This window comes from Aptenodytes forsteri, unplaced genomic scaffold (assembly GCF_000699145.1).
Source record: "Aptenodytes forsteri isolate BGI_AS27 unplaced genomic scaffold, ASM69914v1 Scaffold193, whole genome shotgun sequence".
Classification (NCBI taxonomy): domain Eukaryota; kingdom Metazoa; phylum Chordata; class Aves; order Sphenisciformes; family Spheniscidae; genus Aptenodytes; species Aptenodytes forsteri.
Window position 1 is genome coordinate 17,285,202 of NW_008795405.1, and position 22,999 is coordinate 17,308,200.

Below are 22,999 nucleotides of genomic sequence, written 5' to 3' on the forward strand. Positions count from 1 at the left end.
AGGCTCACCTCCTCCTCCTCCTCCTCCTCCTCGGGACGTTCCCCCTGCTGCTGTGTCAAGCAGCCAGGTTTCTTGGAGAGGGAAGAGGCAGCCTGCCAGGTCTGTGTGGAAGCTGGTCAGGAGCAGGAGAGGTGTATCTGGGTTTTGGTTGAAGGGAGCACTGAATCATTTTAGTGGTTTAATTTGTGAGGCTGCGAGGGATCGCCTGGGTCATTGAGTTTGGGTTGCTGCAGTCATGGCAAGCCCATAGAAAAGTCCTAACCCCTTGCCACAAGGCACTGCCTCACCTTCCCTTCCACTCCCACTCCACAGCACCGTGTGGCAAAAGTAATGCTGTACCAAGACATCTGCGTGCTACCCAGAGAGTAAAGGAGAGAAATGTAACAACAGTGCATGAGGCTCTGTGTTGGAAGGGAATGGAAAATGATTGAAAATGAGCAAGTGTAGATCACTGTGCTCCCTGCCATAGGGGGAGACAAAAGAAACTACCAAAACCTCTCACAGACCCCAAATTTACCCCAAGTGTATGAATATAACGTGCCAGGTGAGATCTGAGCCTGAGAGATTTGTCACTTGGGATGTCAGCGTACACTGTTGCGACAATTAGCTGTGATAAGTGTAGCGGCTCAAAGGAAGGCAAAGAAACTGGAAGCCAGTTTGTGTAATCAAAGGCAGAATAATTCTCTCCATGTCCCTGCAGACATGCTGCAGGAATGTTGCTTTTGCACATGGGTGTAACCACAGTCTAAATGCTGTGAAAGAAATGGATTACAGTTGAGCTCCTTTCAAATGGTACTGTTTTAAGAGCTGAAAACTACGTTGCATTAATAGTATCTAGAATGAGAACTACAAGTGTCATTTATGAAAGATTAAGACATGAATCTAGTCAGAAGGTGCAAGCTATAAAACACAGTTAAGCATTTGTACTATCTCACAAAGTCCAGTATGTATACATTTCTGAATTCATGGGATGCCCTTCTTACTGTTTCACCATATGTCCAAGACAGGCATCTGTTCTGCTTTGGCATCTGAATACCTTACGCAATAAGCATGTCATAAGCTTTGGAAATTTTGGCCACAAGCACATCTGTTTATCAGTCTCAGTGACTGCAGCGGAAAAATTATAAATCTAGCTGCTTAACAGTAAATTGAACTACAATGAGTTTTGGTCAACAAAAACAGACTAGAATTTGAGAACTAAAGTTTTTAATGAAAACAATGAAGTAGGACCAAGCTGTTAGATATTCCATACAAAAGCACTGGAATCAAATAATTATTCTGAAACTGAAAGTAACACCGCTTTTAATTCTCTCGTGGAAGAAGTACCAGAAATCTGATTTTCAAAGCCTTCTGTCATAGGCTTTAATTTCTAACTTTGGGATCACCATTACTTCATGAAACAATTCCTTCCACAAACTGATCAACCTGCAGCTTAGCTAGTTAGCTGCCTTATCTGAAAGGCAATGCCAGGTTTCATTGTAAGCTGCCTTCTAGTTTCTAGATTGTCTTTTCAAAGACAACAAAATTTAATTGTAATTCTCTAAACAGCTCTGAGACCATGGGGCGAAAGTGATACAACTGTTTGCATTAGCTTGCAAATGGTTGTTTACATCTAGTCGCAGCACAGATCACTTCCCAGACAATTACTTTGCACCCCCAATGGCAAATTAAAGGCCACAATATTCTTTTTTCCTTGTAGTTAGTCAGATACTACCTTTATCCTATCTCTAAACCTTCATTTGGAAAACTTTCCAGTAAACTTTTGTTAGTGGTCCTACTAACTAATGATTGATATCCAGGCAAGTAACAGTTGTCTTATGTTGTAAATCACCAAGGGATAAGCCAGCAGATGGAAATAGAAGTTACTACTTAACAGCATACTCTGAGAGCTTTTGAACTGGAATTGAACAGAGTGCTGAAATTCATACTACCTTCCAAGTTTCTCAGTAGTATTGTGGAGCAGGCTGAGTAAATTACAATGTATTTCCTAAATTTTCTTTAAAATGTACCATAAAATGGGAAAAATATTGATTATATTCAAATCTGTGGGATCTTTCCATTGATTTTAATTGGATCAAGAGTGCAGCGGGGAGGAGGTCCCTGAACTTCTTGGAGTTCTCTTGCTAACATCTTATTTGCACAGTGTGGTTTTGTTTTGTATTGGGGAAAATAAAATTACTTGGTTTTATGTCTGTAGTTTCAGCTCCATCGTGATCCTGCAAAACTCTTGACATATTTATTCTCTTCAGGTGACAACCATCAGCCAACTACAAGACTGTCACAATGAGTTTTGTTGAATATGGAGATACAATAAAGGATGGTGACACAGCTATTGTGTTCTTGGGCCATGAATCCATGTTTCCTGTGAAAGTCCAGCATGGCACTGTAACTCAGACTAAGTACGGGGTCATCAGGCATTCCACGGACCTCATAGGCAAGAAGTATGGCTCCAAAGTGACCTGCAGTAAAGGAGGATGGGTGTTTATTCTTCATCCAACTCCAGAACTGTGGACCATGAATCTTCCGCATAGGACGCAGATTCTGTATTCCACTGACATCTCTATAATCACCATGATGTTAGAACTGAAACCAGGCTCCATAGTATGCGAATCAGGTAATAATTAACGTGTTGAAATCCTCTAGTAAGAGCTAACACCAACACTTTCATGAAAAAACAGGCTTATCTTTACATTTTGCAAAAAGTCTCTTTTTTTTCCATTGTGATATAGTTTTCCCAGCCTACACATTGAGTAATTCTATTTCATGTGCACGTGTTATCAGCTGCTGTTTCTTCAACATGTAATGTTACCTCAGTATGCTGGCCTTGTGTATGGGTATACCTTTGAGTATGTGTTTGATTAGTTCATCTTCTTAAAATAAATATATAAACATTTGTCCTTCCCTTTTCTGAAACTGTTGTCAAGTACTTAAAAAATATTTTTAAATATGTGCTTTGAATCGAAATTCAGGCATTGAATTTGCAGTTTGAGAGAAAATAGTTGAGATAAACTAGTGGAAGAGACTCTGATGATAGAGTGTTGAACTAATAAGGGAAATAACTTGGCAGTATTTATATAATGTGATACCATGTAAGTACATATATTTCGTCTTTCTCTTCCTAAGTGTGATCCACTTGTAGCACTGCAACTGCGTGCAAAACCACTGTAGCTGTAAAATACAATGGATGATGTGTTCATCACAGGGCTGTGTTTTGTTTCTAAACTTGGTTTAACTTAATACAGCTTCCATGATTTTGCTGAATTTGCAAGTAAGGAGTGAAATTTCCTATTAATAGGTATTTTCCTGGTTAGATACAGTTTATAACAATGCCTTCATGACTTTATTACTGCAGGCAGTATGAGGCTTGCTTGATTTGATGGCATCTCTGTAGTTTGGAAAAATATGAACTGAGGTAGTTTGTCCTTGTTTTTTTCTGGCTGTTTCCTTTGAGCCTTTTTATAAAGTAGTTTCATACACTTCCCTCTCAAGCATAGAAATGGCAAAGGATCAGCATGATGCGGTTGTGCTGCACTGCATTTTCTTACATTTAACATTTACTGTTCCCACCCATGCATAATTTTGGGCAGCTTTTCAGGCATAATGACCATGTTCCAACACAATCGAAACACCACTTATCTCTGCATCCAGTTGCACCCATTAAGAAACAGGTGGTATATGGAGCTGGTTGCTGTATAGCAGCACTCGAAACGGGCAAAGCCATAGGCAGAAGCCTCTGGTACTGCTAAAATGGTTGGGTCCTAAGAGTTTATAATTTGGTTTGTAGGATGATCAGGCATTTTTAGGGTTGTCATGGGAAGTAGCAGTATTGTTCATTGGGCAGCTCTTCACCTCTTCCCCTCCCTGCTATGTTTAGACAGGATGGGAAAAATAAACACAGCAAATTATTCAGGGTGGAGGAGATTTGAATTGCTCCATGTCCTGCCTCACTTGGAATAGGTGAATGTTAAAGTACAGAGCTGCACATAAAATGTTTTCAGGGATGTCAAAAGTACCTAGAAAGGATGAAAATGTTTAAAAGCTCATTTATCTGAACAGCTAAGAAATGGAAACACTTGATGAGGTAACCTATCCAGGTTTCCAAAAATGTTATGAGTCAAAAGTCATAGCCACAAACAATGCTTTTTGCTAATGGAAAACTGTCCCCAGGTTTATTTTAATGCCTATGTTGTCAAAGTGTTATAACTTCAGCTTTCCAGGAAAAGTGAACAGTTTTACCACTATAGTTGTGCTTGTATTGCTTGAAAGGTTCACTGTTCACAAAGAAAGAAAGAAAGAAAGAAAAGAAAGCGTATTGCATCAAATTCATCTGGTTAACCTTGAAGCAAGAGATCTTGCTGCAAATTTGCTTGCAACTGACCAGAAGTGGTGATTTGAATTAACAAATTTTACAGGTATTGACAACTGGAGTCTCCAGTGTGATGATGTAACCTACTTTGGTGCCATCCTAAATTAGACAGTATTCAGTGATCCAAAATCATTAGTTCTAGATTAACCTTGTGTGGCCTAGACGGAACCAGCCCAATGGCGATTAATAGAAACAAGACAGGAAATCTGGTCTAGTAATGATATTTGAGTGTGCTTCCTGCTGGTGCTGTTTTTAGATGTATTTTGAGCATTAATTAGCATGGAGGCCTGTCTTTTTTATTACTTGAAATTGAACTGATACACATAGTTGCTGTACGGACTGGCAAAGCACCACTGTAAAGAGGCCAGGCTCTTTTCCTCTTGTCTTACTAATTAGACCATGGAAGAGTGCCCTGCATTTACCCAGTGTAAGCAAGCAGAATTGTGGATTAGTCTCCACAACTGTATGAAGAAAGGATCGATAAAGTAAGGTGAAATACCCTCTGTGTCATGTTGAAATGCTGTGAATACGAGTGTAAATGATCTTTTGGTGTGATTATAAAAATTCAGTAGAATAACCAGAAGGCTTAATTCTGTATCACTTGAATTATGCAGTTTAAATTGATGAGTCATGATTTGTCATAAATTATATAAACATATTAATACAGTTTTTTACTATTTTTAATCATCTTTAATAAATACATAAAGAGCAAGCTTGTCAGCAGTGCATGCACCATTAAAATGATCCAGGCATACTCTATTGAGGCTATAAGGGAACTCGGCATCAGCCTGATGTTTCATGACGGAGGTGTAGGAATATGATCCTTTTTGTGTTCTGCTAATTTCTAATTTATAAAGGTATGTTGAAATTTGAAAACTGTTAGCACCGTTACTGGAACTACGATCTCTTGAAAGCATTGGTCCCTGGTCTGAGGAATTCCCCACTCTGATACAGTCTTTAACAGCCCGATCTTTCCAGAATTAAAGGATACTTGAGATAGCTGCTAAAATACCTGCTGTGGGTGGCCTGGTAGTGTGAAACTTTAGTTCTTGTCAGGTAACTCTGATCCCATTTGCGTTCATTGCATGTGCAGCCGCTGCCTAGATAAAGCAATAAGCTGAATCTTTTTTTTTGTGTCGCCACACTCTCCAAAACTAATCTTGATGTCAATTTCCCAGGCAAGGCTATTTTCAGTCCAGTGATTACAGCTGCCTGTAGTATAACAACTCCATTTGACAACAGATTTTGAGGTTTTTACATTTATTTTTATACTACATTGGAACAAATATGAAACCTTTCAGATATTTTTTCCAAACAAAAATGTGTGGAACCCTTTTTTTTGTTTTTCTTTCCAGTCCCCATGTACCGAGGCTTTCTTACTGTCCTCTCTCCCTGGTGAGACCTAAACAAGTGTCTGTCCTAACCCTCAGAATTACTCAGGGAGCGCAGTACAGCACTGTGAAACCTCATTTAATCTGATAAATCTCAGAAATATTTTGGCTTCAATGGAGCATAGTATTCAGACAAAATGTAATTTAGTCAAAAGTATTCTAACCACCATCCCACTGATCCTTCAGCGTTCAGCAAAATCAGACTCACATGAGCAAAAATGTTAATTGGATTTTTTGTTTCCCTTCAGCTAAATCCCAAATTAAAAATTGCTAAACCTTGTTCATTGCCACACAGCAATGGGTTTCCGAGCCCACAGACTGGATTTCTGAAGACTGAGGACAGTATTCTGGGTCCTCATGGTTTCTCTGTGGAAGAGTAACGAGAGCTGCCAGCCAGCCTTACACTAGAGCTTCTCAAAAACAATTACGAAATTTTCAAACTCACAGCCTGGGTATAGATTTTGTTAAGAGTACACTCATAAAAAATTAATGAGGACTTAATGATTAATGGATACTTAATAAATTATTAATAGTTTATTGTGGAGTTCCAGCAAGTCAGCTGTATGCTTATGACTCTTCTGAAGTGCTTATAGACTTTTTGACAAATACTGCTCATTTCTTTACAATTTTTGTGGCATAAGCGTATGTAAACTGTTTCCAGCCGTATCTTTACTGTAAAGTACAGACCAAAGTTTGTAAGTATTAATTTGATTTTGGAACGTGCTCATACTAATTAAGTCTATGTTTTATAATGTCTCCCTTATCTACCTCTTAGCAGCTGTTCAGGTTAGAGTGAGAGAAGAATTTGAAAACCCGATCCTTCTATAGCGCCTTTTGAAGTATAAGAAAGGCCTCATCAGTACAAATGTGAGAGAGTATAGTATTCTCTTGACATACCAAAGAACTGAACCAAAACTGTGGCCACATGAGGCATCACTGTAATGTATTCAGACTTGTGGCTGACCTGCAGTTGATGAGGAATGCTGTTCATACCCTAAAGCGTTTGTTTGCAGACTTTCTGGACTCGCTTTCATCTTACCATTTCACTTGACCACCATGCGCCTTTCTCGTGCAGCTCTGAACTTAACAATATTATGTCCGTTCTGCAGAAGATCCCTCCCTAAAGAACTCTGACTTTTGAATCTCTAAGGAAAAATTCTTTTCAGTCTTCACATTCCCATTCCTTTTGTAGGCAGTGCCAGCCTTGAAAACTTCCCTAGTATCCTTCCCCCAACTCCTCGATCTGGTCAGTAAGCAGTGGCCCTCTCTGACCTCCAGCCGGCTGCCTAAAATGCCTATTTCAGTATGAAGTCCACAACAGATAGGCAGGAGAAAGAGCTAATCTTCTGTAAAGGGAACTTCTTGATGTGCTGTTTCCTCTTTCAGCCGCTGGCTCATCTTGAAACTCTTTCTCTCCCTCTCCTCCTCCCTCTCGCTGTCCCTGCTCTTGCTGTGTCTTACCTCTGCCACCATGATTTGTGCTCTTGACTGCCTTCACAGTAATATCTTTGGGTTAGTTTCCATTAGATGCTTAATATCTCTTCATACATTTGCTAAAAATTCTTAATGATTTTCCTGTTACATAAACTTGTCATGTACAGTGAGCAGTCTTCCTCTGTTCAGTGTTTCTTGACAGATATTAGCTGTGGAGTTGTTAGCTCTGTCTAAAGATTAGTTTTCCTTTAGTTTTGAGGCTCCTTCCGTTCTCATGGCTGACTCATGACCTGTCTTACTATTTTCTGGGTCTAAGTGGCGTAGCTAGGAGACAAATAGAGCAACACTGTCATTGTTTTGTTGTATTTACTCATTTTAGAATATCTTAGGTAGCCAAATTTTGCATCAGAAACTTCAGTTCTATTAAAATGTTACTAGATATTGTATTGACCCAGTATTAAATAATACTCTGCATACTTTTCACTTTTCCTGTTTTCAAGCAATATGAACCTGTGTATGCGCTTAAGAGGTTCTTCAGCTTTATTCCAAAATGCGTTTGCTTATGCACTGCTGTAAACATCTGTAGGTCCTAAATCACAATTTGTAGTTCCTTTTTTAAAAAGAAGCACCGATGATGAGAAATTTTTAGGGAAGACAAGCCAAGCGATAGCCTGTGATGAAGAAATGTAGTGGAACACAGAATCGGGTCACTTATGTTTATAGCAAGGGTGGGATTCCAGGAGGTTAGACAAATGTCCTTTGCAATAAGAAAACCAGACTAAGCAGAAAACAGTGTAAAAACGTACTCTCGTACTAGTTATCAGTCAAGTGCTATGCTATGGTAACACTCATGTTTCTCTTGACAGTGTTCTGATGTGTATCTATACTGTGTTGAAATAGCACGTTATTTTTGAACAGCTCAGATGTTGTCCACCACAGCTTTGAAAAGGTGAGGAACAATCTTAACGTGAACATTGTCTCAAGATGGCTGAGGGGTGTGGAGGCATCTCTGGAAAACCTGTCACTTGAATAAGCAGAGAATGAGAAGAACAGATCTGTTTGACATCAGGGGGATGATCCGGGAGTTCACCTGATCATTACTTTCTTGCTACAAATCAGAAGGAAGTATCAGTAGGTGCTGAGCTAGAGTGTTTCATCTAGGTGTCCACTTGTTAGGATTGAAATCCTTCTCAAACTGCAGTGTTTTCCTTGTCTTAGGAGAGGGCAGAAACAGTCCCCTGAGCTTAGATGTATCAGAGAAGAACGGAGTGTGCTTGAGCCCAAGAAGGGAAGGATACTACATCGGTCTGCAGGGCCATAAGCCACCTAACTCGTGGTTTTAACACAGGATCTTAATTCATGCCTTTGGACTGAGATGGACCACTTTCCTAGTCTACATGCTGATCCCCTACACGGTGCTTCCTCTTCAGATTTTGAGCTTTGAGAATGGCATATTGGGGACCCTGCAGTGTCTCATTAAATGCCTGCAATGCAGATGTCTGCTTTTTGACTAAGATGTTTAAGATCACAGAATAGTCAATGTAAAAGAGCATCATATTTTCCAGAGGCATTAACAATGACCTAAGTGCTCACCTAAGTAAGCTCTAAAACAGCAGCTGTGGTGTTAAGAATGTCTTCAGTACAGTTTGAATTATCATCATTTTACCTCTTCCATAGAGTCCATTCATGATTAATACGCTCTAGTTAAATGGGCATTGTCCTGTGGTAGAGAGCAAACAGTTTCTAAGGCTATTTATTGTGCAAGCTGTCAGAAAGGCAAGCATCCTGGTGTAAAAATTATAAACTGTATTTGTTCTAGAAGTTGTCTTATCTTCTGCTTTCTAGGCCAAATCAGGAACATCTGCATTTCACTGCACCTATATGAGAATGAAAATCTGTTGAAGTCCATCCAGTTCTTAACTTGCCTCTTCTGATACAAAATATTAATTTTGGGCATTCAGGTTTTTGGTTCATTTGTTTGCAGGTAATTCAGCTATGATATTTCAGGTTCGGTAGCATTCTAGTTCATGTTTCAGTAGTGCTCCTTGCGTTTTGCTGCTTCTCTGACTGATTCTGTATCATGCTAAGGATGCCTTTCATTTCTGAAGGAAACCTGAACCTGACTAGAACTTATTTCAAACTGGTGCCTAAGACTCTTTGAGTCACATTTTGCTTAATTGTGCTTTTTTCAGTGGTGATTTTGAAATAAGGACAGAGAAATGGAAAAGGAATAGAGAAGGTGGCGGGAGGACTCACATGTTGAATGTTGCAGATTTGCAGGGAAGAAGGTGAATATAAACACTCATTTCCCCTTCTACAACATCAGAGAAACATAGGGTTGAACCCCTACCTTCTGTAGACAGCGCTTATTGGGCTTTAGGGGTTGTGTTGAGTATGGACTCATGTTGAAGTGTCAGACCCTCATATTCTTAATGAATCACATCAAGCGTGCTGAACTATCAGGCATATGAAAGTTGAGGATCATCATCATCATTTCACAGGACTGGGTTCAGAATCTGTCATCTCTTCAAGGGGAGATTTTACAATGGTGGGTGATTCATAACCATCTTGTTCTTTGTTTGCTGCAGTTTTGAGAGTGTTGTCACGAAGGAGGCAGGCAGCATCTTCAGAAATACTCTCATTAATGATGTTAGTGTGATAGAATTTGATATGTTAAAATGTGATACATATGTATTATTCTCATGTTTGTGGTAGCCAGTCAACAATAAATAATTCCTGGCAACCTTGTTTAACAAAAGCTCAGTCTGTAATACGCCTGCAAGTGGTGACTTCCAACATCCTGGTTTTAGTTCAGGGTTTGGCTTGGAGTGTTTGTGAATAAAAAAAGAGAACCAGGAAATAAGCCAAAAAATCTTAATGGGTTTTCCTAGGAAGGAGACAAACAATATCTTCTGTGGTGTTTTTAAGAGCAGATTTAAAAAGAAAGTGATTAGAAATGTAAAAGAATATGAACAAGGAAACTGGATACATGCACAAGCTGCCTCCCTCTTCTGCTTACAGCCCAGCTGTGCTGACAGGCCTTCTGTTCACTCCTTTAGATTAGCAGAGAAAGATGCAGAAAGTGTGCAGCATTACCCATTTGAGAGGAAAAATCATTAAATTCCGTCAGTTTGCAAAAGTTCTCAGTTGTGCAATCCTGCCTTCTGGCATGAAATGTAAAGGCAGAATTTCAGTCATTTTAGCATCCTGTGAACAATAGTTCCCTGCTCTTGTCATTTAAATAAAAAATCAATGAAATGCTGTTTCTTTGCTATGCACATACATCATTTGAGTTTTTAAAACCACATGGCTACTGTGCTAACATTACTCCTTTTGACCAGGGAAGAGTTTATGTTGACATTTAGAGCCTACAGGTGCCATGACCGGATAGTTTTTCATGTGTGCACATGTAACTGGCTTTTGCCTTTTGTTTGCTTTATTTTAATACTGGCATGGATGCATGGATTTTCACTTTAAATAAATGTGTGTGTCACAGTTTCTCTCTTCCCTTGGACCTCTCTGAGGCCAGTGCTAAAATCTGTAGGTCCTCCCTCCCTGACTAATCTGCTCCACTAAAGCTGGGGGGAGGGTGCTAGTCTGCTCGTTGGGGTCAGAGCCCTCTCAGAGGGAAGCAGAGGAGCAGTGCTGATTCCGCAGCGCCAGTCGGTTGATCTGGTGGCAAACATGGGCCCTGGGCTCTGTTTACGGTCTGAATGGCTCCCCTTTCAGAGCTGTCGGATTAAATACAGTGCCACGACAATGCTTCTCCCCTTATGTGACTAGAGGGCAAGAACCTTGGATCCATCAGTAAACTCTGACTTCCTGTACAGTTACGGAAAGTATCGCTCCAATTAAGCAGCTGTACCAGCCCCTGTGTCCCCTAATTGATTTCCTTTCTACTAGTTTCTGAGCTTTCTCCACCACTGCTGTACTTCAGGTTCTGTCCTTTATAATTTTTTTAAGATTTATGTTAGTTGAAAGAACTTGCTTCAGGCTGAAATTTAGCCTGAACAGTCATTGAAGATAGCTAGAAATAGATTTTCTTTCTACGAGAGAAATGTGTTCCAAGTACAGAATTATAAATTAATAAACACAGATAATTTGGGGTTGCTGGGGGGTTTTCAGTTTGGGGGGTTATTATGTTAAATGCCACATGAGTGAGTAATTTGCAATGTGAGTTGGTATATGGGTGTTTTCTTTAGTGAAAATGTTGGTTATTAGTCATTCATCTATTTAATATGCCAGTGGATCATTAAAAATAAGTCTCCTAAATTATCAAACTAAAACAAAGAAAAAAATCTGTCTTAATAGTTACTCCCTGGTTCTACATGGTAATTCTACTTACGTACAATTTCAGGTATGTGATGGATCTCATTAGACTTCATTAAGGTTGTGTAGGCGTGTATGTATGTAAGTCACCTGTGAAATCAGGTTGGTTGGTCAGTGTGACTGCAAGGAGCCCAGCGGCCTTAGTTTTGGATAATGTCAGTGGGAGCTGAGGATGGCCGGTGCCTCTTAAGAGGCCTGGGCAAACAGACTCCATCTCCTGAACGCCATTTGTTTGCATGGAAGTCAATAGGATTTTCAAGCTTGGATCCTTGCCAACATCTTTTCTTTGTTTTCATGAAGTATAAGGTTTTGAAAATATGTTAAAATTTGCCTTCATGTCTTTTCACCCTACAAGAGTCTGGCACTTTGAGGAAAAACTCTCTAGTTAATTTCCCTGAATTTTTCCTGTCACATTGAATTGTGTTCTCTTGTGGCACTTGTTAGAGCTATAGCTGACCCTTGGCATTATTTTTCTATTCCAGGTAGATAGGACAGGTCCTGAGTTTGCCAGATTTTTAATTAATGCTTTGAGGACCCTGAAGACTGTTTCCTAGTTCATTTAGTCCCTCTCTCCTTGTGAAGGAAGGACTGTTCTCTTTCAGTAGTTTAACCAATGGTTTCTGTTCATTTGGGTTTTGAGTAAGTGTTCCAAGCAGGAGGACTAATGGAGAAGACCTTTGTTCTAACGTATAGCACTGTTGAAAGGCATTTCATGAGTTGTTTGTCTTTTCTAGGTACAGGCAGCGGATCCCTCTCCCACGCTCTCATCAGGACAGTGGCTCCCACAGGACACCTGTACACGGTGGAGTTCCACCAACAGAGGGCTGAGAAGGCCAGGGAGGAGTTTCGGGAGCATGGGGTGGAGCATCTGGTCACCGTGACCAACCAGGATGTCTGCAAAAATGGGTTTGGTGTCTCAAACATTGCAGATGCCGTGTTCCTAGATATTCCGTCTCCGTGGGAAGCCATAGGACATGCAAAGTCAGCGTTAAAAGCTGAAGGTAACTGCACTTACCTCTTTCTGTTCAGGAAGTACTGTGCGTGCACACATCTCTGCCTTTGAGCCATACGCTAGATCTGGTCCCTTCCATTGTGTGATCACTGTTCTCAAATGTCAAAGTCCCTAGGCATTTCTAAGGCTGAAAAACATTTAAAAGAGGTCTTCAATTTCAGTGAAAGATTTGAAAGGAGAAGAACAACTTTTTCCTACAGGCTTGTGCTAGCTGCTACAATTAGCATGGGCAGTTTATAAAACACCCTTTGAACCTTTGTCAGGTGCATTTTGCTAGATCTGAGGTGTGTGGGAAGCAGCAGTAACAATAAATCCTGAAAGCAAATTTTTTTGGCAATTCAGTGGAAAGGTGCTGTATAAAAGGTGTTCAGACGCACTTCACATCAATCATTGCAGATTTGGACCTATTTAACAGAGCACCCCATCAGTAATGTTAAAGAAAATGTGGTTATACTTAAGGCGGAAATTGGCAAGCATATTTAAATCTCTGCTGTTGGAGCTAATGAGAAGTTTGCCATTGGTTGCAGTGGGAATGGAACATAAAGGCTGTTCTAGCTTATGCCAGTTATTTGGGATTGTGACAGCAAGTGAGAACTGCTGTTGAGGTATTGGATGGATTTTGTCAGTTTATTATAAATCTTTTCCCTACTGAAAAATAAGCTTCAGTGTATAAATCATTCTTTTATCCTGCAATAAGTTTTCCCTAATTAATGTTATACTAGTGTGGATCTGAACTAACTTGTGCCAGATCACTTCCATCTACAAAAGTGACTTCTAATCAAGAGGGCATGGAGTGCTGAACAGTGCCCATGCTGGGACATGAGTTTAGTAAAACTTGATTATGTGCCAAGGCCCAGTTCTTTGTTAAAATATGTAATCACAGGCCTGACTTTAAGTGAATTGCTAGGTCTTCTTGAAATCACAGGATTTAAGCTTGTTCTTAAAGGTCACTGAATGTGCATTACCTTGCTCAGTCAGGACCAGCCCAGCTGTTAGGCTACCTCAGCTACTACTGAAAATTTTCTAGAAAGCTTTCTGATACCAATGTAACACATGGTTTCTTTAAAAAGTGAATGAATAGAGACTTGTTAGCACTCTGTACCTGCAAGGGTTACAGCTCAATTTGTAGCTGCTTTCCAATATGTCCTGGGAAAAAAATAATTTTCACTGCACTATATGATGTCCTTCCCATGCTTAAATTATCTAATCCAGTGAACACAACACTCAGCTGACTTCCCAGCTTAGAAGGCGCTGCATTGCGCAGTCCAATTTGAATTATTTAAGTGGTGCATGTTTAGAATACTAAGCAGAGCTGCTTGAACAGTTCCAAATTTTGAATCCTTGTCTCACTCCAGCATTTGAAATTCTAGAAAAGGTATGATAGTCCCAAACTGGCCATACCATCTGGCTGTACTTTTCTGTGCTATGCTACAAGGTTACATCTGCTTAGGCAATATAAATAATACTTTAAAATTGCACATTTTTGTGTTTTTGAAGTGGCATCATGCACTTTATGTACCAGTCAAAAGGTGAAGTTGCTGATCCTTGCTGCAGTTTTTGCTGCAAACAGCCACCAGTGTCTGAGATCTGGTATTGGTCTAAGGCTCATCTTCTGGGTTTCATAGTACCTGACTGAGCCGGGGGCATTTTTTTATTTTGCTATTTTGCATATAAACAAAAGCTGTTTTTCTTCTTCATATAAAATATAATTGATTGCAGTAGTAATAGGTACAAACTTACACACATTTCTGTTGTATTCCAAATCATGTGAGTAGTTTTGTTGTGGTTTTTTTTTTTTACTGCTGTAAAATCTAAAATATGATAGAAGGGTATCTGTAACTGCTTCCCTTTCCCTACCGCAGGCAGATAATTTTATAGTGCTCCTTTGTTTTGTTTTCAAATAGTTAAAACTCTTCTGCAGTAAGAACACTCTGTGCACATACTGCTGTTGTTCCAAGGGTTAGTATAGTGATAAAGCATCACTGGAGAAAATGAGTCGTTCCACTCTTTTCCCTCCACGCCCTCTCTCACATCTGGACAGGGTCACATTTGAACCATTCACACTGTGGGTTTTATTGTGATGTGCCATGACAGCTGTACTGCCAGATAGTGGTAATTTCTTCCCTAAAGTCTTAAGGTACTTTGAATGAAATCAGAGCTAAGCGAATTCAATATATAGCATCACTAGCCTCCTCTTTAAAACCACAATGTTCATTATAGACTGTTCAGCTGAGACAGTATGTAAGAGAGAGTTCTTAACCTTAACAAAACCTTATCAAATCAGTGTTTTCTCTCCTACTTAAGCTCAAGATCCTGAATAGTTGCAGCTCCTAGTAGGCTGAGTATTAATGATCCTCTTTACAGAGTACATTTATCACACACTTTATGCCTTGCAGTATGCTGTAAATACACTACTTATAGTAGCTTGGCATCCCATTTAAAGCACTGCCAACCTCTGAAGAGCTAAAAGAATAAAATGGCACAGCAGGTTTGTGCCTAGAAGGTTCTTGTTCTCTGGTGATGTGCTCTGCCGACGTTCAGGCTTGCATCTCAGCTGCATCCATCTGTGCTGATTTCACCAGTCACAATTTCAGCAGAAATGCTGCTTGTAATATCTCTCGGGCACTGCTGCACTGCAGAACTTGCTTTCATTTCCAGACCTGCACTGTTTTTCTTTTGCAGCATCTGCTGATTAATGCTTTTCTGTAGTCATAGCTGCTGTTCCCAATATCTGACCTTGGTGGTTTTTGCAAAGTTGCTGTTAACCCCTTCAGGCTAAATTTTAAAAAATGAAGAAAATGAAAAAATTGTGAGGTAACAAAAATATCCTCAATATTCTACAGTTCTTAAATGCCCTGAAACTTTTGACTCACAGTCATCTCGCAGCTGAATACTGTAGTCCTTTCAATATAATTCTGCACCCACCTACTCTACTCTCGTAAATATTGTCTATTTCTTCCAAGGCTGTGGAAGATGAGGCAGAAACCCATTTGTACAATAATTTTCATATAGATTTTAAATTTTCAGGTAGGGAGATGGAAAAATACAGCCATATATTAGGTTGGATTGGCTCTTGCATTATAAATCGGTCCTTGGTGGTGTTTAAATTAACAGTCTGAGTCACAAAATTATTAAAACCACCCCTCTTTTATTTCCTTTCTTTCTTTTAAAGATTTTACTCTTAAATTCAAACTTGACACTCCCTCTTGAGCGTCATAAAGCTGCTAAATTACGAGTTTGTCAAATGGTGATCCTTGAGATATCACCTGAATCAGGTAACATGGTGCTGTCAGGTCTCCCCCCAAAACTCTGCAGGGAAAGTTCCCTCTGAACATCTCCCTGTTTGGGCCTCTGCATTTCCTGCCATCACGGAAGCCCTTCAGCAGTACTCTGCTCTTTGTAGTAGTAGTTTTCATTTCCAAAGTCTTACGTTTGTTTCGTTTGTACACAATGGACTTAAAACAGGTCTTGTTTGCATTTTTTTCCCCTTAGCACAGCCATTGATTGTTGTCCTAACCTGCCAGGTTTGGTTATTACAGATGCCATGTAAGAGAATAAATAATACCTCATCCTCCCAGTAGCCTGTGGTGCAGGTAAGGCATTGCCTGGTTTAGCGAGTTTCAATTTTCATTTGGGCTTGCCTCCCTCCTCCCCTGAGCTTTCAGGGAATACCACATCCGTGTAGAAAGTCTCACTGGCTATTTTTCTTGAGCCCCAGAGATTATTCGTGGTCCCGTTTTTAAACCACCCAGGTGTGACTTTGAGGAGCAGCTGAAATCCCTGGCCACAAGTCTCACACCTGTGGTAACTGGGTAGGGAGTACCCCAGGCTGAATCACACTGAGAAGGGGGCAGTGACTTCAAGGCTGATGTTGTCTGGGCTCGGGCTACCTCAGGAAAGCACAGGGAATGTGTTAGGGCAGGAAGTGGAGCCTGACAGTCTAGCATGCTGTCGTCCTCCACCTGTGCAGGTGGTACTCAAGTCGGTGTCAATGCTTCTCATGTCCCCAGGAGGTTGTTTTGGAATAAATGGATGAAGCAATAAGTGCTTGCTATAATGTCAGCACCAGCCTTTGCTAGTGTGGTACCTGCTTTGATTCAAAGGAGAATTAACTCAAGGTGAGGTTAAAGATCCACAAACCAACTTTAAATTGAAGCATATCCTCTCAACATTGAGGGGCCATCTGGTCTAGTGGAAAGCTGCCCCACTAGGACCTAGGACCGGGTGCTAACCCACAAAGCAGCTTCATCTGGTTCCCAAGCACCGTCTGTTTGCTGAGCCAGCCCCAGTAGCTGTATCTCACTGGAGGGCATTAGTCTAGCGCCAGTCTGTTGGGGATTGGTAGGTCAGGTGCGCACGATGGGCCTGGCCTGAAGTAAAAGTGATTCTCTCACATGTCAAGAGTCAAGCAGAAGGATTCCTGCATCGTAATCCATGCTGTGGAATGCTGGCCAAAGCTATCGGCCTTTACACAGTTTGTAGGAGGTAGTTTGGGATGAAAGGATCCTTAAAGCAAGTTGTTAGGTTTTCTTTCCCAATTTGGAGCCAACGGATTTTTTAATTTCCTTGTTGCATGCTTTTGCAAGCCCATAATAGTGAGCAGGAATAAATTCCTTTTGAAGGATGCACCTACAAATGTAGAGGTTAAGGTCACATTTGCAGAAAATCACATCAAGCTCCTATTAATGAGCTAGCAAGTGATTTGGAGAAATTTTTTTTTTCTGAATCAAGAAACATCCTTTAATTTCTTCCAACAGCCGAATCCTCTAATTTCACTTGTCAGGGAAGCTACATCAAATCGCCCACGAGCACACTCACTTAAAGGACGTTCTGTCCCCTTTTACAGAGGCAATATTTTTAGTGTCCTACTAGCACAGAGTAAATGCCACGGTGATGCTGCTCAATGACTCTCCTGCCTCGCCCCTACATAATGATAATGCCTGTGTGATTCTTTTTCTTCCGTGAGATCTTTGCAATGTAATCTTCCAATTATGACAATGCACTGAAGTCCCAAAACCCAAAGCTGTGCTCTTTTACCAGAGATAAAAATGCTGTGTTGTATTCTTTACATCACAAAAGCATTTCTAAAATTAGAGGCCCTTTTCCCTGGAACTTAATGGTGCTGCACTACATATGTTCTTTTTGCATCTTTTGAATAATATTGGGATGATGAAAGAACCTGTCAGAGCACTTGTGACACATACTATAACCTACAGAAGTGAGAGCACATAACTTGGACACGTTTTCTGTATCGGAAGCATGCACTGGAGTTCTTGTCAATTGGGTAGCACTGCCAGGTTTTCCATACTTGAAACCTAATGAAGTTAGTAGTTAATATTAAATAGAACTGGTAGAGGTATTAGTCCTTGCTCAGACAAACCAGAAACAAAATTGTTTGTGGGAGTTGCACAGGAACGTACCAGGAACTGCTCTTGACAGAGGAGCAACTTTCAAGGCACTGACCTCTTGTAAAGATGCAAGGGTGTGTCCCTTGATTACTAATTAGATACTGTCTGTTAAAATGTACAGTGCTATGTGGATGCAAATCTTGTCTTTTATTTCCCCCTTCCCTTAAGCTCTGTTCTCTAATCATTCCAGTCTGAATTGTACTTCAGTTTTCATATCCTCTCGACCCTATTGCTGGTTACAATGACTGCCAGGACTGTGTGGGCTTGTTCCAGCCTATGGGTTCGGGAGATTTAACCTCTCCATTAAATGTTTCAAACTAACTCACTCCCTGTAAAATTGAAGGTAGAAAAAAATTTAAGTCTTTCATACAGTCTCATTATTCTCTTCTCCTCAACTGTAGCACTTGTCAGATGCATTATACATGAATAAACACATTTTTAGACAGCTCTTCAGATCAAAAAGCTCACACAGCTTCCCAATGTGAACAGGATTAATCTCAGATAATTACTATATCAATTTATGATGACACGCAGATCTCATTAACCAGATTTAGGAACGGTAGCTTTCCTAAAAGGAGAGCTCTGAAAGAACACAAATTCAGTTTGTACTAAAAAGTTTCCGTTCAGTTGTTTTCACTGCTCTCTAGTCAAGTCCACCCCTTCGTGATCCGCAGACACAGCAGTGTGCCCCAGCGAGTGGAGAGGGAGGGAGTACATGTCTTTTCTTCATTCACTAAGGAATCCTTGGCATGGCAAGACAAAGCAATGCATGTTCAAGTCCTTTAAGCCCTAAATGCCTCTTAATGTCTAAAGGACAAGAGGGCTCTTGGAGAATCTGAGAATTGTGAATGCTGAAATCTAGATTTATTCTGTTTGGTGATTGTGACAGAAAGGGTGTTGCCTAGCTGGTAATCCGGGGCAGGGGCGCGTACAGAGGGCAGCCCACAGTGTAGAGAATTCAGAAGCATCTGGTCTGTTGAAGATGATGGCATCTCTGCTCCTAGAACAGATGAGCATGTCCTTCTGAGTGCTGGTTTTCTGCTGCTCAGAGTCCACTTTTTTTGCTGATCTAAACACACCATGGCAATTGAAGCTTCCCAAATCTTTCTGGTTTAAACAGCCTCTCACAGTCTGGAACTGCAATTTCATTTTTGTCTTCCAACCTTCTGCTAATTGTAGCTTTCCAGTCTTCTCCTAATACCTGCTTAATCAAACAAGTCCAGCCTGCAAGTCAAATCCAGCCTGCCTGATGGTGTGTACAGGAAAAAGCAGAGGAGACCCCTCTCCCACTTGTTAGGATCTATAAAGACAGATGCTTGGTGGTTTTGCTTCTAAGCTGTTTGTAGGTATATTTATTTGGGAGGGATGTATAATAATAACAATAGGTACAAAAGGGAAAAAATGAAATTGGCAGAACTACTAAAACCCACTGGATGCTCTCAGTTATATGGTATACCAACTGTTTCGTGTTTTCTCACTCTTCATACCCGAGAAGCTTCCACCAGTGCAGTAAGTAAAGTAACATTATTTTTTGCACTTCCCCTCTGGATATTAGCTATTACAAGCAAGAGCTTTCTTCCCTACCAAGCAGCTTGAAAGCCTATTTTCTGTAACCCTACTTCCCCAAGCAGTCCGCTTTGCAAGGAGGTAGTCTGATAAATCATCACCAAGTTTGGTGTTGACATGCTGTGCTCAGCTGACCATCCCGAGGCAAAATGAAGGGTGCTCTGCCTTTAATTGAAGGCTTGACAAGAACCGTAGGCGGCTCTGCAGCTTGTATGGCAACAGCTGTGTGCAGGCTTCTTAGTTTTTGACTGTAAATCTAGAGCATGTGAATTCAGAAGCCTAAACATATCTTGAAACCCTTGTAGTCAGAATAAATAAGAACAGACTTACTGTAAATGTAAATATATTTCCCTTTTTTATTGCAATATAAAACACCAAAACCAAAAAGCCTGAATGAAATAGTAGTAAGTCTCTGGTGTCTCTGCAAATTCTTGTTTTGCAGACAAAGAGTTGTTGTGAACTGACATTTAGCTAAGTTAGACATTTGTTCAGTTCCCTACACAATAAGAATATAACAACTTTCTTTATAACATATGTGCATCGTAGTAGCTTTCTAATTAGGTAACAGAAATTTCTTCCTGAGCTTTTTTCTCTTTTACATCTACAAACATGGTAGAAGCGTGTACTGCTTTGGCCGGAAAAGATTAGCTGTCTGATTCAGAATCATTTTGGTAGCCCTGGCCATCCTGATGAACGTATAAATCTAATTTCTTGGGAGCTAGCGGACTGAGTGTGCAATTAAATTGGCATCAACAGAGTTGGTTAATAATGACATATGCCAGCATTAATTTTGCAGGTGATTATTAGATTTGTTTTTTAATTGTCACTCCAGGGAATTACTTGTCCAGGGTACTTTATTCTGAAGATGCACGATAAGAACCCCTGCTGTGGAGACTTTATTTCAGGACTAAATTTAAATCCTACTTAGTGTATGTTTTCTCTTTTCTACAAACATGGTAGAAGCGTGTACTGCTTTGGCCGGAAAAGATTAGCTGTCTGATTCAGAATCATTTTGGTAGCCCTGGCCATCCTGATGAACGTATAAATCTAATTTCTTGGGAGCTAGCGGACTGAGTGTGCAATTAAATTGGCATCAACAGAGTTGGTTAATAATGACATATGCCAGCATTAATTTTGCAGGTGATTATTAGATTTGTTTTTTAATTGTCACTCCAGGGAATTACTTGTCCAGGGTACTTCGTTCTGAAGATGCACGATAAGAACCCCTGCTGTGGAGACTTTATTTCAGGACTAAATTTAAATCCTACTTAGTGTATGGTGGATTAATGGTCATGGAAAGTGTTCTTCCCCAGTCAGTACCCAGCATATCATTGCTGCACAGCAACTAGAGTGCTACAGTGATGCTTTCAGACCTGATGCTTTCTTTTTTTAGACATGTGACTTTAGAAACGAAAAAGGAAAAAAAAGGGGCGTTTGAGATAAAGCAGGCTTCACATAGTCCCAGCATAGCCTCTATTTTTAGCAGGATGCTTTGCTCTCACTTACACGGGTTCTTTAACTACTTAGACAACTGGTGTTGGAAGGCTTGACTGGATGAGCCTGGGAGAGGGCTGGCAAGGAATGCAAATCAGGCCAGCAAGCATTTTCATCTAATTGTAATAAGTAAAACAATAGCTGAAGCTGCGTTGCCCAGTGTTCCTTCCCCCAGCACAAAAGCTTTTCAGGAAGGGCAGTTGCCTTGTGGGACACTGTGTCCTGTGTGAAAGCACATGCCCTGGCTTTATGGCAGACAGCGTCCTCATAATTCTTTGATCTGATTTGGCTGTGGCTTTTCAGAGTAAATCTGAATCATTCTATTCTCAGCTGTTAAGGTGACATTGTAGCATGCAGAAAGTTGTAGGGGGCCTATTAATACTCTGTATTTAGAACCAAAAATCTAAACTGTGCACAGACAAGGAGACGAGTGTTAGTTTATCACCTGAAAGTCTTATCCTAGAGTTTTGAAGCATTTGCTGTAAACCTGCCTGATGTGATATCCACTAAACTTTAATGCTCAGGAGATACACTAGTCAGCTTGACTAAAAGGGTAAAGCCTTAACAGCACTCCCATCTATGGCCTGGAGAGATTACTTTATTCTGTACACGCATACCGTCGTTCTCAAATAAACACAGCCGCTTTTGTCAGAGTGTGTGTGCACGCACGCTTATATTCTAATGAAGGCAACTCTGTACAGTGTGTGGAGAATGACTTCTGGCTTTGTGTAGGTGCCAACTTCAGTTCAGTGCCTCAGTCCAGAATAGTGGAGAGTGATTCCAAAAGAGTCGCTGCTCTAAAAGGGATCAACTTTAACGGTTTTATTGTGAACAAATCTGGTGGGCAACGCTGGATTTGGAAGATGAATGAATTTGCTGTTGCAATTTTTAAAGGGTCTGAAGCATCGTGTAGAGTCATCCATGTTTGATTTTGTGCATTTTAAACATACATAGTTGCCTCATGGAGATTTTCTTGAAGAAAGTTTTCACTTTGTATAATAGTAATTCTATGTGCATCTGGGAGAATTTGAAAAAAGATAAAAAGTGCTTCGTTTTGGTTTTTGCTCTCTTTTCCACTACCTGTCTCATTTTGCAGGTGGCCGCATCTGCTCCTTCTCCCCCTGCATCGAACAAGTCCAAAGAACCTGCCTAGCGATGGAAGAATATGGTTTTACAGAGATTAACACCTTGGAAATTCTGCTCCGAGTGTACAATGTAAGGACAATTAGCTTGCAAATCCCTGACCTTGGGAAAGCAGCTGAGGATAATTCTAGCACTGGCTTTGACAGCAGCAACACATCAAACCAAGGTAGCCCATGCGCTAATCTGCAGCAAGGAACTGTGCAGTTCAAAAGTGGCGTGCCACTCAGGGAGATGGTCGGTCACACTGGATACCTGACCTTTGCCACCAAGAGCCTGTTTTAGTATGTGTTGAGTTTGTGCAGTTTGGAGTGGTTTGTATGTTTGTGTGTGTATTCTGTTTTCATGGTTCTTTTTTGTAGGGCATCCAAATTTTTACTTGTCAGGGAATTCCATATATAGTCAGATTTCGTTGGAATATGCTTTGTTTAAATAGCACACAAGCATTACCCAGAGCAGCATCAAGGGAATGTTGAAACTCTGGAATGGTGCTCCACTTGCTGTCAGAAAGAAGATAAATTAATAGCGAATGGCCATTCACTGGAATGTGCAGAATAAAGATCCCTCCCGATAAGAAAGCAAAACAAACAGCACACTAATTGCAAATAAGTTGGATTTTTTCCTCCTCTTTTCTGAATTACTTTCCCAGGTTTATGTTTTTATTTTTTTCTAGCACCACTAGACACTTTTTTTTTTTTTAAACTTCTCTAGTGTCTGTGTTGCTCTGAGGAATGTGAAAAGTGCCTACTTGCTTCATTTTAGATACGAAAGTTGCGAGGTCATAGGGTTGCCAGCAAGACTGATCACACAATTAGTGTTTCCTTGGAGTAGTGTTTGGCTGCACAGAGGATTATTGGCA

At 40.4% G+C, this 22,999-nt stretch overlaps 1 protein-coding gene across 1 annotated transcript; it reads left to right on the top strand.

The window, feature by feature from the left end:
* The first annotated feature begins 2,253 nt into the window (after positions 1–2,253).
* On the top strand, positions 2,254–22,782 carry TRMT61A (tRNA methyltransferase 61A). The gene is made up of 3 exons (XM_009280871.1): positions 2,254–2,614; positions 12,255–12,521; positions 22,097–22,782. Exons 1-3 carry the CDS (start codon positions 2,284–2,286, stop codon positions 22,423–22,425), a joined length of 927 nt encoding a protein of 308 aa, XP_009279146.1. The 5' UTR covers positions 2,254–2,283; the 3' UTR covers positions 22,426–22,782.
* Positions 22,783–22,999: the final 217 nt, after the last annotated feature.